General features: G+C 39.2%; 1 protein-coding gene across 1 annotated transcript in view; it reads left to right on the forward strand.

The window, feature by feature from the left end:
* LOC136243316 (uncharacterized) overlaps positions 1 to 19,418 on the forward strand; it is a 154,683-nt gene that overhangs the window by 37,151 nt on the left and 98,114 nt on the right. Inside the window, exons 6-7 of the mRNA XM_066034840.1 lie at positions 617 to 696; positions 4,528 to 4,734. Of these exons, the coding sequence (XP_065890912.1) occupies positions 617 to 696; positions 4,528 to 4,734 (287 nt within the window). The remainder of the gene's footprint in view (positions 1 to 616; positions 697 to 4,527; positions 4,735 to 19,418) is intronic.

Consider the following 19,418-nt stretch of genomic DNA (forward strand, 5'->3'; position numbering starts at 1 on the left):
CCCACTGACTCATATAGTAATCTGGGTCTGACCCAGATTTGACATGGTCAGGTGCGCACCAAAAGCTATATTTTTGCATTCGTATTAAGCAAGATACTAAGTTTAGTAAATGGATATATAGCTAAACAAGGTCATTTGGGCATAATTTCATGTAAGTTTACTGAAACACATTTTCTATTGGTGGGTGTTGTTTACAAACTTCAACACACCTTACTGATAGATTTATAGCATGGCTCCATGTATTTCTACAAACTGTATCACACATTTCCCGACAAGTGGGTGTGGTTCATGAAAGAAGCTGACTTGTTACATGACTAGACTATAACTCGTACTATAATTGATTAGCAGGCATGACATCACGTAAGCCTGCAGACAGCAATAGACATGGATTCATGCATACCAACGGACTGTAATGCACCTACTGATAAGTGGGTAGGGCTCCATGTATGCCTACAGGAAGTAACACATACTCCTGATAAGTGGGCAGACCTGTATGATCCGGGTGCCTGACCCAGTTCAACCCTTTGCATACATAATAGGTATGTGTTTGTATGTATGTAATTTCTTATTTCTTTACATTGGCGTTGAATCAACAGTCATAATGGTATTATTTCAGGAATCAACAGATGCGTCAAGATCAGAAGACAGTGATCATCACACAGATATATCGGGTGATTTATTATCAGAAAGCTTCCTGTAAGTTTCTTTAGGGGGGATTCACCTAGTCTTAAGGATACAATTTACACAAATATAACATGTTCAATACAAAGAGGGAGGACTGTACACTTATACAGTGGTGGATCTCCCCTTTTGAAAATTAACAGCCTACCACTTATTAATCGAGCAATTTTAAATTTGGTAAAGCCATATAATCAGCAAATTTATCATGCAATTTTCAGTGGCAATTACTTTATAAAAATTTTATTTGCGTTTGGTGCAGTGAACTGCTACCATATGACAGGAAATTTTGACGAAAGAAAAATTTGACGAATCTACACTTCATCATTAAATATTGACAAAAATCAACTTAATCATATATCTACACACGTACTTTAGAGGCGCTTATTTGTTTTTATGGATGTTTGACAAATTTTAACTTATTTGTCAAATTCGTCAACTTTTCTTTCCCTGTCGTATGGTACCTCATACCTTTTTACATATTAAGTGCCTAAAAATAATTATTGTATTGTTGATTTTAAAATTTAATGTACTTCAAACCAATGCTGCAAATGCCTGAATAGAAACATTTAATAGTGAAGACAGTACTGCCATGAGTTTTGCTACCACATATATACTTCGCTACAACTGAATCACTTTACTTATTGTAGTAGTAATAATTATTATGCCTAAGAGTGGAGCCCTGTTTTTAATAATCTGGAGCTGCCATTGTTGTATCACTTATCAAACTTACGTATGAGTTTATTATGATGATGTGTTTGTACTATGTAGCATGTGGAACTATTACACAAATTCTTTAAAACTGTATTAGTCAATTTATAAAGTAGAGACCATGGAAAGAAGACTCTACTCTTATTTCTATTTTGTAGAAAGTCTTTAAAATTCATGGATAAGAAAATATGATTATCACTTTTTACTTTGTGGAAAAAGTCTGGCCATGCGAAACTACAATGGAACAATGAAACCTGTCAATCCTATGGTGAATCATATACAGTCTAATCATCAAGATAGTCATTAAATTCACCATTCCATTTCACTATTACATTGCACCATTGCATTCCACTTTATCTAGATGCCCTGCCAAAATGCTGCCAAGGCACGTTGAAGCTAATGTAAGGCTGGTGTCTGGCCAATATTTTAAGTGAGAAAGTGTAAACCTTCATACTTAATATATATACAATATTATGTACCATATTGTATCTATCTATTGTAGCTAGCCCTCTTACACTACCATAACTACAGTAGATGGTTGTAGCTATACATTTACGTATAAAACGATCACTACCAACCATGCTCTTTAATGATTAGAACACGCTTCCCTGCACTTAAACGGTCGCTGCACTCTCTTAATGATCTAGCTGTAATCAACTACAGTTATGCTATCGGCAACCAAGTACTTTAATTTATTGCATGGTTCACTCAAGATAAGCTTAGAGATTTCCTAATAAAACAATCACAGGTACCCTTTTGGACAACTAGCACCAACTAATGTAGTTTTCTTTGAAAAGATTGGTTTGATACTTATATACACACACCTTTTAAAACTAACTGCCCAACACTTATCCCTACCAGGTGGATGGTTGAAGCATTATCATTGTTATTGCAGGTTTAAACACAAGTTCATTCAATAGAAGCCAATAGCAAATGAAGTCTTTAAAATCCATGCACTAATGGAAAGATTCTCTAAAATGGTTAGCACCCTCTCTTCCACTAACTCCACCGTACTAATGGATTCTATGAATCAATCCAGTCACTACAAAAAATATGAATGATTTGTGCACTCCAACTATCAATTACTGAGGAAACCTAGGAAGTGTCATTACACTTCACTTTCAGCTATGTTTGGTCCGTTTCATAGCATTACAAATGAGGAACAGTAGGAGAAGCGCCTCTGCAATCAATCCAGTTACCACAAAAAATATGGACAAGGAAAACCATCATGCTACCTTGAATCAAGACCTTGGGCTGTCAGCTAAAAGAAGTGGGACACAAAGGAGGACAAAGGTACATAAATCTATGATGCATGCATTGTATGTACTTCGGTATGCCAAAAGGCACATCTCGGGATGAAGAGACATGAAAAAATCAAGTCCGTAACATTAGCCGTTATCAAGCTATGCTTACCTGAAAGCATCAGGCAGGGAGGGACAGAGGGAGGCAGGTAGGCAAAGAGGATTCTGGTTGGATGGCTCCCAAGAACACAACCAGCTCATGGAGTAAAATTACGATGGTGAGATAAAGTTACACAAGACTTGAAGAACTTTTCAATTATGTTACCAGCAAGCTCAAGATCTATGGAAAAATTAATTAATGGAGGAGTGGAGGATTTGTTAGCTGCACCACATTCTAAACCTAACTCTTTTCACTGTCAGACCTGCCAAAGGTCTTTTAGAAGAAGCCAGGATATAGCTGACACAAGTGTGTGTGTGTGTGTGTGTGTGTGTGTGTGTGTGTGTGTGTGTGTGTGTGTGTGTGTGTGTGTGTGTGTGTGTGTGTGTGTGTGTGTGTGTGTGTGTGTGTGTGTGTGTGTGTGTGTGTGTGTGTGTGTGTGAGTGAGTGAGTGAGTGAGTGAGTGAGTGAGTGAGTGAGTGAGTGAGTGAGTGAGTGAGTGAGTGAGTGAGTGAGTGAGTGAGTGAGTGAGTGAGTGAGTGAGTGAGTGAGTGAGTGAGTGAGTGAGTGAGTGAGTGAGTGAGTGAGTGAGTGAGTGAGTGAGTGAGTGAGTGAGTGAGTGAGTGAGTGAGTGAGTGAGTGAGTGAGTGAGTGAGTGAGTGAGTGAGTGAGTGAGTGAGTGAGTGAGTGAGTGAGTGAGTGAGTGAGTGAGTGAGTGAGTGAGTGAGTGAGTGAGTGAGTGAGTGAGTGAGTGAGTGAGTGTACCTACTGTACCTATCTACAGGCCCAGTAATTAAGTAATGCCAACCCAGTTGTCTAAATCCATGAAGGTATCCTTGTAGTTTGGTGAGAAACACTGAGAGTTTGAGTTAGTGACACTGATTGAGTGGCTGTTGTGGACATACTTACTGGCATCACATCACTATGGCCTGATGGGGACTGATGAATAATGTTATAAGGAAGACGAGCCATAAAGGCTTTAGTCCCAGTGACAATGAGATTGCGTGAAGATAAATGAAGACGGAGGACTTTGGCCGGTGGGCAAGTAAGCTGTTGAATAGTGCATTGTGTTACATCAGTTATTCCGTTGATGGATGTTGTGCAAGTGGTCTTGGGTATGATAGCTAGTTTGTTATGGCTTAAGCTTGATACGGTAGGAACAGTCATACAGAGGTTGTCTTGATGCACAGAGTTTACTTGCTAATACAAGACTTGCTGATACAAACAACTTGCTGATGCTGATACACTGGGCCATCACAGGATGACTCCCAAATCACTGTAGCCACTGAACTCCAGGTGCCAATGCAGGTTGCTGGCAAGTGGTAGCTACAACCCACTGATGTGTGAAACTGCTATCCCATGACATGCAGAAAAGTGGTGTAATGTTTCATTAGCACATTCCATATGGCCCGTTTGCACATGTCTGCTCTATGCCCTGCCATAGTGCCTGTTCTGTTAAATTTACTAGGGTGTATTGGTATCAAAACCCTACACAGTTGTGGTATAAGTGATACGTATATATTTTAGGTACACTCACTTGATAGGTGAAAGAACTACAGAGCACTCACCCTGTTCCTGTTATACATTGGTATCTGATGATTGATAGTAAATGACAAACAAATTTATACACACATTTTTGGAAAAAAATTCCAGAAAATTGACCAAACATGTGGCATTTAGAAACTAGTCACATATTGTATTGCAGGTTTATTTGCATGCAATATGTTTACTTCATTATAGAGAAACTGGAACAGCCTATGTGGATGCAGAATCTATAGAAAGCAATGTAAAGGATAGTGGTGATAGTGATGAGACAACTATTTCAGATACTATAATAAAAGAAAAGGAGCGGTGTATTTTGTATCGATCCATGGAAAGAAAGAGAAAAAGAAAAGCTAGTATTAAGGAGTCTAATAGTAGTGATTCTGATACATCTGATCATAGAAGGTTAATTGCATTTGTATGCTTGTGCATATATGTGTCCGGTTTTTGTGAACATGGCTGAGCTCATGCAATTATACTCAGAATATAAGCTACACAGAATTATATTTTAAGTATTATGCTAAAACTTGCTGACATGACAAGCTAAACATTACTACAAGAATAAGTTCGATTAGGGATCATAGAAAAAAGTAGGGAAACTAGGGAGGTCGCCTACACCTGCAGATATACCAGTGGACATTTAATCCCTACTTCAGTCTATACCCATGACTGAATTAGGGATTATATGTAAATGTCCACTAGTACATATATCTGCAGGTGTAGGTAACTTCCTTGTTTCCTACTTTTTTTTCTATGATCCCAAATCAGACTTAAAATTCCTAATTTTTCATTTGTTTACTTTTTGTAACATTATTATGACTGGTGAACCCACGCATACCACATCAAAAGAAAGGATGGAGCCAGAGTTAATGTTTTCATCTGAACGTGTGCCCCAACTATCAAGTACTGATTTGAAAGTGAAGTGGCCATTGCACTAGGGATGCCACGATAGTCGTGACATATGACATGTCGTGACATAAAGCTCCATGATATGATATGACATAGGCTTCTTTATGTCATGACATAAATGTCTCTTAATAATGCACACTTTTCCATTCATTTTGATCAACTTTGATGCAATAAATTGACAAAAAGTAAGCGCCATGTTGGTTGTTGATGTCGTAGGTAATATTGCTGATATTTAAGTTGATATTTTTGCATGTTTGAATCAAAATATATAGCTATACAGTTTCATAAGTATCAGATTCAGATGCAAAACTTTACGAATTGCTTATGTCGTGACATACGACATGTCGTGACATAAACCTCTATGACATGTGACATAAAAATTTCTATGTCGTGGCATCCCTACATTGCACTTCGCTTTCAGCTATGTTCAGCCCGTTACACAATGCTACAACTGAGGAACAGTAGGAAAAGTGCAAAAATATGGTTGATTCACATGTCCCAATTAACTATCGATTACTGAAGTGACTTAGGAAGTGACCATTTTTCAGTATGTTTCACAGCATTACAAATGAAGAAGAGTAAGAGAAGTACCTCTGCACTCAATCCAGTCTGCATGAAAAATACATCCTGTTTAGAAACATAGGGAAGCCAACACTACTGCAAATGAACACCTTGGGCTGTCAGCAAAAAGAAATGGGACACAAAGGAGGGCAAAGGTAAGTCCATGATGCATGCATTGTATGCACTGCTGTATGCCAAAAGGCACATCTTGGGATGAAGCGATGTCGAACAATGAAAAAATCAAGTTAGCTGCTACGGAGTTACGCTTGCCTGAAGGTATCAGGAAGGCAAGCAGTTAGTCAATAGAAAATTCCATTGAATAAAAAAAATTAAAATTTTGTAGCAATTTATTGGAAGCATTTAGGGTCGTACTGAAGGCACTTTTGGGCTTGGCTATACCTAACCAATTACCACCAAGGTGCCAGGATTGTATTGTGAAGCTGGTTTTTGGATGATAGTTTGGCCAGAATAACCCAAACCTTCATGATCCCTAATATACAGTACTACTGATATAATGTCAATCCCTCAGTACACAAGTACAATAATTATTAATGCATGGCTGTTTAAAATTTGAAATGAAACTTGAAAAAGAGAACCATCATCATCTATTACTTAACATTCTTTCCCTATTTCTCCATATTTTATTTTGTTTAACATAGGGATGTTTTGGATTTCTTTTTTTGCACAGCAGATCTGCATAATATACCACACAAAAACAGCAAAGCTGTGGAAAAATGGCGTGGCTTTAAAAAGCCTGAGTGAAAAAAGGTGTGAAATCAAAGGTGGCGGCCAAGAAATGGCTGCAATGATGTTAATGCTAATAAATTTTAACAATGCACACAGCCATTATTAAAATTTATTAACATCTGCAGTCATTTCTTGGCCACCACCTTGATTTCACAACCTTTTTCACCCAGGCTTTTTAAGGCTGCGCCATTTGTGTGGATTTCACTTCTTTTTGTACCTTATAAGGCCCCAAAACCAACCAATGCTATGGCTGACTTTGGAATTTGTTTTTACTCACATTTCTTCTTTTCTATACAGACAAAATGATGTATAAATGTATTGCATTGCATGCTTTACTTCAGTATTAATTTTGGTAATATTATTGTGATACTCTAATAGAATGCACACATTTGAGGGTTTCTAATAGAACATACGTAGAACATTGTCAATCTAGAATTTCCATTGGTAGGGCTTTAGACACAAAAAATTAGGTATTTTCAACTAGAGTAGGGAGCATAGCATATCGATAAAAAGTACTGAAACAAGCTGGAGTAGTGCACGATATTAAATCACAGTAAAACACTAAGAAGTGTTATATCCCTACTGTGCTCAAGATATCATACAGTACAATAGTACTGTATAGTAGTACTATTGAGGAGTAGGCGTGGCCCACAAAATTTTCCCTGACGACGATGAGGCAGTATTGGTTAGGTAAAACTAAGCCCAAACAAGCTTTCAGATTGACTCGAAATGCTTTCAACAAGTTGCTACGAAATTAAAAAATATTTATTAACAGAATTTTCTAGTGACCGACTGACTGAGTAACTGACTGAGTAACTGACTGATGCCGTGTAACTGAATAATGGCTTAGGCTACGGGCTTGATTTTTTCACTGTTCGACATCGCTTCGGCCCAAGAGGTGTCTTTTGGCATACCGCAGTATGTACAATGCATTCTTCATGGACTTACCAGTGACCTCCTTTGTGTCCCATTCATCTTTGCTGACAGCGAAAAGTGTTGTTTTGGTGGTAGCACGTGATGGCTTCCCTTCGTAACGGAAATTGTCTGTATTTATCATAGTGGCTGTTTTGATTACAGAGGTGCTTTTCGAACAGTTCTCGATTCGTATTGCTGTGTAACAGGTTGAACATAGCTGACAATGAAGCGTAATGGATGCTTCACTTTTCACATGATAATTGATATAACTGGGGTGCATGTTACCATTTCTGTCTTTCGGTATGTGGGGATTGCTGAGGTGCTTTTCGAACAGTTCTTGAGTCAAAATGCTGTGTAATGGGTTGAACATAGCTGACAATGAAGCGTAATGGATACTTCACTTTTCAGACAATAATTGATATAGCTGGGGTGCGCAGCACCATTTCAGATGCGGTATGCGTAGGTTTACCAGTCACAATAATTATTTACAAAAAAAGTTAACAAACAAGTACACAAAAATTTTGGAATTTTCAACTAGAATAGGGACCATAGCACATTGATAAAAAGTACTGAAACAAGTTGGGATAGTCCGTGATATTAAATCACAGTAAAACAATAAGAAGTGTTATATCCCTACTGTGCATTTCCATTATGGTATCTTGAACACGGTAGGCATATTTTTATTATTAAGGCTTTACAGCATAAGTGCTGAAGGTCTGTAGGACACCTGGTCCTACAGCCTGTTCACATCGACATCTTTCGCTGTCAGCAAAGATGAATGGGGCACAAAAGGAGGGCACTGGTAAGTCCATGAAGAATGCTTTGTATGTACTGCGGTATGCCAAAAGGCACGTGTCCGGCTGAAGCGACTTCGAACAGTGAAAAAATAAAGTCCGTAGCCTTAGCCGTTATCAAGTTACGCTTGTCTGAAGGTATCAGTCAGTCAGTCAGTCAGTCAGTCAGTCATTCAATCACTAGAAAATTTTGTTCAATAATTTTTTAAAAATTTCATAGCAACTTGTTGAAAGTGTTTTAGGTCAATCTGAAGGCTAATTTGGACCTAACCAATACTGCCTCATCGTCATCAGGGAAAAGTGAAGCTGGTTTTTGGGTGATGATTTTTCATGTGCCACACCCAAACCTTTGCGGTCCCTACTATACAGTACTATCGTGCCGTATGATATTTGGTATTATTATTATTGTAATACTCTAATTGAGTGCACATTTTTTGAGGACTTCTAATAGAACATACATAGAATGTTCTAGAACATTCAATCTAGTACTTCTATTCTATGAAAATATAAACATTTATGTTTAAACTAGAATTTTCATTTATAAAGCAGAAAATTAAGTGATCGGACAATACAGCAGTGGTTCAGTGGTTAAGGATGCGGGTGTTAAGTATGGAGGTCCTGACGTTTTTGTGTACCTTTTTTACCCCACAGTGACTGCTCTATTAGAGTATCTCGGATACGTGATTTTACAGCTTGTTTGGTTTTTGCTTTATAACTTTATAGCTGTAAATCTATTGCTATTGAAACTATCAAAAGGCACTGCTATGATGATCAGCCTATGTACACACTAGTGTTACACCAATATGCATTTTTTCACATTTACCGATACCAATTATTTGCGTATTCCTGTAACTGATATGCCAGTATAAAACCGATATTCTTCAATTCTTCAGAACAGGGGAGGAGGAGAAAAAAAATCACCTGAAGTTTATGTGTGTAAATTGGATTTGTAATGATAATGTAATCAATGTAATTAATTGCGTGGGCAGCCAATTTTTACGATGTTTGCTACAGTTTTGCCACTAACAAAAGGAAACCAATAGTAAGAAAACAATGAAGCCAGCTTATCAAACAGTGGGATTCCAGACCCTTTGTGAAGAGTGATTGACTAATTGCATGGGCAGCTGATAAATATACATAGCTGTAGCCTTACAGTAATACTTTCGCAAACAAACAAGCCTAAACAGCTATAAAAATAGTTACAGCAAAATATATATTGTACCGCTTACTGCTGCATTCACCACTTTCTTTACTTTCACCTGTTCGTTGCCATCATCAATATTGATTGTGGGTTTTGCTTATTTGGTGAATTATTTCGCTTTCATAACCAATACCAATACTTATAAAATTATATAATATCAGCTGTTACCGATAATTCAACCGATTATTGGTGCAACACTAGTGCACACAAATTTCAAGTTATTCCCATACTTGATTTACCCTGCAGCTGTGACAAAAGTTTGATATTTTTATGTGAATAATCAGATTCACAACAAACTTGGTATGTGAATTCACCTTTATATGCCCTTCATTTGTGCCAAAGATTTACACAATCAAGTTACACATTTCCATATTATAACAATTTTTGCAAAGTCTGCGAAAAGAAATCGAAGCCACCATAGCCCCCCATGGCATAAGAAGAAGAGAAATTAAATTGAAACTTTGAGCATCCGTATCTCACAAATAACTGTTGTGATTTTAATCAAATTTGCTGTGTGGCCTACCCTACCTGGCGGACAGTTATAATACAAAAATAGTGTGCTTTGGAGAAGGGGCTATGGAGTTATGTACGTGTGAAAATGCTGTTTTCTATCTTCCTGCTAATATACTCACGGTGTGGTGCCCAGCTTTCTTGGCCACACGACACACTACTGTGTGTCTTGATGTAGGTACATAGGAGGCGGAAATGTACTAGAGTTGGGGGTGCCCAAAATTTACAGTGGTAATAGTACGTAGGTGCACACTAATTCTAGGGGGGTCTGGACACATGCCTCCCCCCCCTCCAGGAAAATTTAGAAAATTAAGTGTCGGGAGATTGAATTCGGGGGCATTTTTAGTGGTTTTAACTGTTAATCAAATACTATGTATTTAATACTTGCTTGAGGGTGACTGCGCTATGAGAGTATCTCGATCATAATTGACAAGTTTCTGAAAACCTTGTAGGAGTTCCATATGATGACTATTGCATAATACAGCTTTGAATTTGGGGGTGCTCAGCACCCCCAGTAAAATAGTTGGGGGTGCTCCACCAGCAACCCCTCTTCCGCCGCCTATGTGGTAGAAAGATGTACTGTTGTGTTATGTATGATGACAAGACCCAAAATAATGAGGTGGATTTATGCAGTGTCAAGACACATGGTAGTGTGTCATGCAGCCCAAGAAGCCAACACACCACACTATAGGTACATTGACAAGATGAAAGAAAACACAGTTTTCACATATTTGTAGCTCCGTGATCCTTTATTTGAATGGAATGAATTTTATACAGGAGTTTCCTGCCTGGTATGGCAGTTCACATGCCAATTTGAAGGAAATCCCGTAGCCTATCCCGAGATACAAGGAACCAAAGTTTTGGGTTTTTCTTCGTTTTTTTATTCTACTACATACTTCTTTTCACACACTTTGCAATAATTGCTATAAACATAAATGAGTAATCTGATTAAGCCGAAGTTTGGCACACTTATAGGCTCCAAATGTGAACCCCTGTGAATCTGATGAACACTCATGGAGTTATGACCATTTATTTGCATTAAAAAGATTGAACTTCTGTCACACCTACAGTGCAGACTGCTTCACGGATGAATTGAAAATCAGTTTGTAACCATCATAGGAGTGAATTTGGAAGGAATCGAGGCAAAGACCATAGAGATACAACTCAAAGCTAAATGTGTGTAAAAATTGTGCTATTGAGTTCTGTGAATAAAAATGCATTAGTTGTCGAAATGCATTAGTTGTCGCACTTACCAGGCAAACCTCTCAGGGGAGTAAGTTTAAAATTGGTGTATAGATGAATTAATCATAACAGAAAGTCCTTTCAGTGGTACTGAAGAATCAGATTGAGTTATAAGTGAACATGTAGCAAGTGCGCAATCAAGATACTCTAATAGTACAGTTACCTTTATCCTTGATGGTCCGACTGGGCAAGTCAGGCAGAACTGCCAACATATTACCGTTGTGCCACTTACCTCTTCCTACCATAGAACTGAGACTAAAGGTGCTTCAGGACATACCAGTTTACGTTTCACTCTTATCTCAACCAGATGGGACTGTTACACATCCTCCTGACCATTTCCGCTTCTAGAGAAGGGAGGATGTTCAGTAGAGAGACAGACTTATTATAGTTATTACTTGTGATTATTGTAATTATAATTATCATTGTAGCTGTATGCATGAGCTGTATGTGATCATAACCTTGTGCTGGTTATTCCAATTAACACCATAATCCTACAAAATGAATTTTTCAACAATATCAAATCACCACTTCAAAGAAGTAGATTCATAAAATGGACAAAGTTGTACAGTGAAAAGTAGTATGCAAAGTATATTTGTCCCAAAACAGCCAAGCTGTAAAAAAGAGTGGGGCCCCTAAAAAGGCCAGGGTGAAAAAGTTGTGAAATCAAAGATGGCAGCCACAAAATGGCTGTGATGGTAGGTTAATGTAATGGCAAAAATGACAATTCAGGTGAATTTGTGTTGACTCCTCCAAGTTTCACTAGGATTTGTCACCAAATTCACCTGAATTGTTGTCATCAGAATTTTTGTCTTTAACATACCATCACAGTCATTTCTTTGCTGCCACCTTTAATTTCACAAGTTTGTTCACCCTGGCCTTTTCGAGGCACACCCTCTTTTACAGCTTGGCTGTTTTGGTAGAGATATCACATCTTTTTGCAATTACTTTTTACTTTCCTTTTCTCTTACTACAGAAAGAAGAGAAAAGTAACATAGCTGAACTATCAACAGGATGACTTATTTGTAGCCGAACTCTCTACAGGTGACTTTCTCTACACGGTGCAAGGCATGGCGAGCTGCAATGTAGCTGAAGTCTCTACAGGGTGACTTGTAACTCTCTACAGAGTGACTTGTTACATTGACTACATGGTGACTTGTTACATTACTGAACCCTCTACTGGGTGACTTGCAACATAGCTGAACTCATAAAGGGTGACTCGATATGTAGTTGAACTCTCTACAACGTGACTTGTTAGGTAGCTGAGCTCTCTACAAGGTGACTTTGTAGCTGAATTCTCTACTGGGTTACTTGTAACATAGCTAAACTCTCTGCTGGGTGACTTGTAACATAGAAACGTACTTTGAAACATAGTTGAATTCTCCACAGGCTGAATTGTTTGTAGCTAAACTTTCTACTGGATGACTTGTGATGTAGCTGAACTCTCTACAGGCTGACTTGTTAAGAGGTGAACTCTCTAGAAGGTGACCCCCTACAGGATTCTTGTTATATAGCTGAATGGCTATAGAGAATTTAACTATGTTGATAAGATACTCTATTAAAGCATTCAACTACATAACAAGTCACCTCTAAATAGTTCATCTATGTCACAAGTCATCCTGTAGAGAGTTCAGCTGCAAACAAGCCACCATGTAGAGAGTTCAGTTGCTTTACCTTTACAAGTCACTCTTTAGAGAGATCAGTTTAAAATCACCCTGTAGACCATTCAGCTATATAACAGAACTGTTCAAGACTGGAACTTATTACCAATTACCACATTTGAGTAGACTGCTTTTCAATTCAGTTGTGTAATGTTTAAGTAATTATAATTAAATTTTTAACTGTTATTGCTAAATGGGGTAAGATCTTGGTGTATCTGCTTTCGAATTAAGTTTAGCTAGCTGTTGGCGATCATCTGTTTTCATTCAGACGTGTACATTGTCCTCCAGGGTATGAATAGGCAAGATCCATGCACAATGATGTCTGGGCTTATTGTTCAGCTTTGAACTGAGCGTTTTTCTGCTGCAACGTTTGAAGGTAATTCCTATTTGGGACTAACTGTAACTTGATCTGTGACAATTCTGTTCTCATTTTCCTTCCCATCAACAATTCCACTGGACTCAGACCACACAAGGGGAAGGGTGTTGCAGTAGGGCTAAGCAGTAATCATTTGATTTACTTAGCAAAGCCTTCACAGTTTTAACAGCTTTTTTTTCTGTTAAGCTATTTCCTTGGGGATAATGTGCTAGTGGTGTGGTAGAAAACATATTGTTTGGCAAAGTCATTAAAGTCTTGGGAGCTTCACAACCTCTGGGTATCAAAAAAAAAAGTTCACTACCAGCAAGTAAGTGTGTCCCTGAAACTGAAATAAGTTGGAATTCACTTTTTTCCAAGGGTAATCAGGAAGGATTGAGGAAATCATTGATTCTCATGGTGGTGCTAAGTATTTAGCACAGTCTGGGCATGTTTGCACCATATCTCTGATCTGACTGGATATTTTCAACCACCACACTGCTGCCCGGGCTCTAGCTGTGTAACGCTGAAGGGGCCTTGATGGACTTTCATCAAGGTTTCCTGCTGAAGGGGTTCTGGTACTACAATGCGGGAAGCATACAGTCTGCAATACTGAGACAATGGAGAGCAAATGGGGTCTGTCTCTTGAGCAACTTGATATTGCTGTAGTCTGTCACTACTAGCATGGAGAGTAGTTACCATGGAGGCCATATATGATTCAATTTCTCGTTGAAAAACAATGCTGTTTACTCCTGGTGGAGTATGTGGCACTCGGGACAGTGTGTCTGCAGTATACAGCTCTTTGCCGGGTATGTGGTGTATGGAAAAGTCAGACCTGTCTAGGTGTAATCTGAAGCGGAGCATATGGAGTGGCAAAGTGTCCAGGTGCTTAGTACCCAACAGGTGGCACTAGTGGCTTGTGATCAGTATCAATCACAATTTCTAGTAAGTAGCTGGAGAACTTCTCACATGCCCAAGTAGTTGCCAGTGCCTCCTTCTTGATTTAGGTAAAATGGCACTCAGCATCTGTCATGGTTCTGGAAGCAAGCACAATGGTTTCCATGTGTTGTCAAGTCTCTGTAAAAGCTCTGCTCCAAGCCCGTAAAAAGATGTGTCCACAGATACTTTTGTATCAGCATTTGGATCATACAATCCCAGTACTCTATTCCTGCTTTACTGCAATGAATGCTTCCTCTTGTGCTGTGTCCCATGACCAGGTGCAATTCTTCTTGAGTAAAGCCTGTAGTGGATGGAGGTCAGTCAAATTACGAGAGAATTTACCAAGGTGGTTAGCCATGCCAATAAAATGGCTGAGCTCAAGGTGCCTTCATTTGAGTGATTGCAGTGACTTTCTCTGGATCAGCTGACACCCCATTCTTGTCAATAATGTGCCCAAGGAACTTCAGCTTTCTCTGACCAAAGGAGCATTTCTCTCTATTGAGTGTAACTCCAGCTACCTTAATTCGGTCAAATACTGCAATTATGCAATTGTCATGTTCTTTGTGTGTCCTACCAAACACTAACATGTAATCCATATGACACACCACTCCATCTATGCTTTGTAGGATGTTGGACATTCGTCGTTGAAAGTGCTTTGGTGCACTGGATATTCCCTCTTGACTTAGAGGGATTTGCCAGACCCCACTATTGGCATCCAGCTAGCAAAATTGTTGCTCCAGCGAGTTGCACTAGTGTTTCGTCAACTTTGGAGAGGGGGTTTACTTCACGTTGGACTCCTCTATTTAGGTGCTTCAGATCTACGTAGATACAGTACAGCTCACAGGTAACATCGCATGTACATGCATGACACGCGTGAGGTGCACTTGAGTGACACGCGTGGATACAGCAAGGCTACATGAAGTAATATTCCACGATAGCAAATGTCACTCTAGAGCGTCACGCAAGACGAGATATAGCAGACTTACCTAATGGTCAACCGAAGTTTCAGCTCTAGAAGCCAAGAACTTTTGAAGTTACAGTGCTACAAAGTGGCAACAGCAAAAAATCGATTGGTACAGCGACAATAAACTACAGGCGCTTAATAAAATGATCATAACTTACGAATGCAGTCCTCTACCAAGATGCAAGTTGCACCATCGGATTCTCCATGAACAAGCAAATCCATTGCTGGGTAAGTTTTGTCTTCCAGGCCTTTCCTACGACCAGGGCAAACCGGCAAAGGCAAGGGCGAAGGCGAAAACGTGAGAAAGAAAGCGATAGAGAACCGCTCATCCAACGCAAGGCAGACTAACGCTTATATCTTCCATTCCTTAGGAGTACTGATATGAAACAAAGATTTTGGAACTCTTGCTTTGGGGATCACAATGTTACCAAGGTTTTTGGTGTTATCACTTTGCTTCATTGCGAAACAAGCACTTTAAAATTTACGGAATGTTTATTTCAATTTTGTAAACATTCCACCTGGGTACCATTCCACCCATTGCGTTCTGCGGGCCCTGTGTTTATTGCATTCTACCGGCTGTAAAATTATAGCTAGCTACTGTAGGCTGCACGAACATATGGGATTTTCTTGCAGATCCGGTCACAAATGTTTATGTGACTTAAGTGTTGTATGAAGTTACTAAACTCAGTGGCGAGTATTCTCATGCGTGGCAAGTTTCTTGCGTGGCTAGTGCTTATCCACATGATGTTCCACAGGTCTTGTACAGTGCATTGCAAAGAACGATCCTGCGAGAAGACACGAGCATTACTTGCATGTGTATACTCGCAACGTTACCTGTGTGCTGCACCGTACGTACTGACCCATTCCTTTTTGGAATAGCCACCATCCCTGCACACCACTGAGTTGATTGTTCTATCCTAGCAATCACCCCAATGAATTCCATTCTGTTAAGCTCTTCACAGACCTGATCTCTTAGTGGGAGTGGTACACATGTAGTGCATGTGGCTGCACATCCGGCTGGAGCTGTATGACATAAGGCTCACCAAGATTTCCAAGACCTTGAAACACTGTGGGAAAAGACTCCACAATCATGGCTTGGTAGTCTGTAATAACATCGATCCTGGCAGCTAACTTGAATGCTGTGATGGCAGGGAGGCCTAGCAGATTGATTTTCAGGCCCTTGACAACAAAAACAATTCATGGAGATGATCTATCTTTATATTGGAGGGTCTCCATGAATTGTTCAAGTACCTGGACTGGATAGCGACCTGAGTCATACAATAGCTGTGAAGGTTTCTGTGTAATACAACTGAGTATGTCCAAAAGAACTCATCTGAGACAGCAGTGACTTCCACCCCTGTGTCTAGCTTGAATAGTGCTGGATTTCCCCCTACTAAATCATAGCTGTCCATGACTATTGCTGGGTAGATGTGATACAATCAAGATAACGTCTGTCTTGTGGCTGCTCTGTTGTGAATGTTGTGTCTTCTTCAAAAGATTCTTCTGTTGGCGAGTCTTCCAATGCAACTGTTGACACTGTTTTTGAGAAGCACTGTGATTCATAGCATGGCCTTTGCGACAGCACCGGTGACAGGTTGTATCACAAGCAAGGCACTTGGCTTTTCTGTCATGTACTTTGTCACATCGTGTGCGCTGCTTTCTAGACAGGCTTGATATTCTAAAACTAGCAGATTGTTTCTTGGCAAGAATGTCACGATTTGCCCATACTCCATCTAAACTTATGGGGTTCCCCTTGGTATCACCTTGAAGGAGCTCCTGCTGTTCGTGAACTGCTTCCTTGATTCTAATGGCTTTCTTGGCCTTGTTGAGTGTCAGCTTTTTCTCTGCTTGTAGGTGTTCTGACAGGCCAATATCACGTATACCGACCACAAAGTGGTCTCTAATCAGTTCGAATTTCATGGTGCCAGCCATACTCACAGGATTCAGCAAGATTGTATAAAGCTGCGATATATTGTTCAGCAGACTCACCCTCTTGTTGTACATGGCGATTAAATCTTGCCCATTTTTTCATCACATGAGAGAAGGAGTCGAATTTTGAAAGAACATCACTGTATCATTGCCTTTGCATTTCTGTAATATTCGTCGAACTGAGAATGTTATTGGCCTCCTCTCCGAGGCAATACAACAATGTGCTGATTTGTCTTTGGTCACTCTCCTCTCCTAGGCCTGACGTGATGCAGACCTTTTCTTCCACCGTGGCCACTTCTCTGGTTTCTTGAAGTCGAAGGGCTCTGGAACTTTAAGCTGCAGTGCTGCCATCATTCTTAGACAGATCTCACTCATGTCACCATGTAGGATTATGCCATTAATTGGAATAATCAGCACAAGGTTATGACCGCATACAGCACATGCGTACAACTACAATGATAATTATAATTACAATAATCACAAGTAATAACTACAACAAGCCTGTCTCTACAAAAGTGAGGTCTTACTCTATGTAGTTATGAAACCAGGCACATGCCCACAGCTGGCTGAAGGCCGGCTGTGGGTGCGTGCCTGTTTATTGAAAATTTTTTCCGAAAAGTCTGTGTTTGTGTGTCTGTGTACCTATCTATCTATGTATGTTTGTCTATATGCACCCACGTGAGCAAAACTGTTAAACTGTAAAAGCAGTTTGCACGTAAAAGTAAAAGACTAAAAGTTAAATATAAGTTTGTATAATAAACTTTTGCACAGGTGATCTTTGTGGTTGCTTTTGGGCGGTCTGAAATATGGGTGTGGCAACTCTGCTCAGACTTTGTGAACTACCTTAACTTCGGGTTTTACTGGTATATAACAACTGGAAAACAACAGTACATGCCTTGTAGTCTACCAGGAATAGCTTATCCCTTCAAGTTGAAAGGGGATGTGCCCTGTACTTACGTGAACAAAAAAGTAGGGCAGCCTTGTGACATTGTCGAAAATTTAAGGGGAAAGCTTGATAGACAAATTATAAAACAGTTGAGAAGATACTTGAATCTGTGCGTAATATGTTGTTTAAAGTTGTTGTGTTCGAACAGTGCTTCCTTAGCAGTGCATAGCAATGCAATTAGGGAATTACAAATAATTCACTAATTATAAAATATGAAATTACAATAATTTATTTTTGATAATTCTGTATGCATCATTACAAAACAATAGCCTATAAGCAATAACATAGTATGTTACATTGTTGAGGCTATATAGCTAGCTGCATAGTGCCTGGTTTTTAGAAGTAGCAAATCAACTTGTTAAACTGGAGTGTGGACAGTATATAGCTATTTAATAAATGTGACTGGATTAGCAAAATCTGACACAATCACACATTTTTGTATACCTGTTTATTAAATCTAAACTAAAACAGCCAAGCTGTAAAAAGAGTGCGGCCTCCAAAAAAGCCAGGGTTAAAAAAGTTGTGTTGGCTTTTTTGGGGGCCGCACTCTTTTTACAGCTCGGCTGTTTTGGTTTAGATATCACTTCTTTTTGTATTGCAAACCACAAAGACGGCTATAAACTACCTTTGGTGCTTCCTTTTAACTTGTTTTTTTTTTCTTCTTTACTACAGGAATTGTTGAACAAAGAAGCAATTATTGTGTATATAGCTTTTTGTCTGATTAAATATTTAACACTGAATAAAATGAATGATTATTTAGGTGACTTCTTACATAATTGAACTGCAGCTGAACTCTCTTTGTTTGTAGTTGAACTCTATACAGGGTGACTTGAACTCTCTACAGAGTGACTTGAAATGTAGTTGAACTCTCTGCAGGGTGACTTGATCAAGCTGATCTTCCTATAGGGTGACTTATTTCTAACTCATTTCTCTACAGGGTGACTTGTTTCTACTTTACAGGGTGACTTGAAATGTAATTGAACTCTCTACAGGGTGACTTGATCAAGATCTCTCTACAGGGTAACTTGTGACTAGCTAAACTCTCTACAAGGTGACTTGTTTCTAGCTGATCTTTCTACAGGGTGACTTGTTTCTAGCTGAACTCTCTACAGGGTGACTTGTTTCTAGCTGAACTCTCTACTGGATGGCTTGTTTCTATATAGTTGTTCTCTCTACATGGTGATTTGTTTCCAGCAAATATTTCTACAGGGTGATTTGTTTGTAGCTGATCTCTCTACAGGGTAACTTGTTTCTAGCTGATATCTCTACTGGGTGACTTGTTTCTAGCTGGTCTCTCTACGGGGTGATTTGCTGGTAGCTAATCTCTCTACGGATTACTTGTTTCTAACTGTTCTCTTTTTAGGATGACTGCTCTATTAGAGTATCTCGATCTCGCACTTGCTACACCGAGTTGGATTACGT

The sequence above is a fragment of the Dysidea avara genome, chromosome 13, assembly GCF_963678975.1.
Source record: "Dysidea avara chromosome 13, odDysAvar1.4, whole genome shotgun sequence".
NCBI classification, from domain to species: Eukaryota; Metazoa; Porifera; class Demospongiae; order Dictyoceratida; family Dysideidae; genus Dysidea; species Dysidea avara.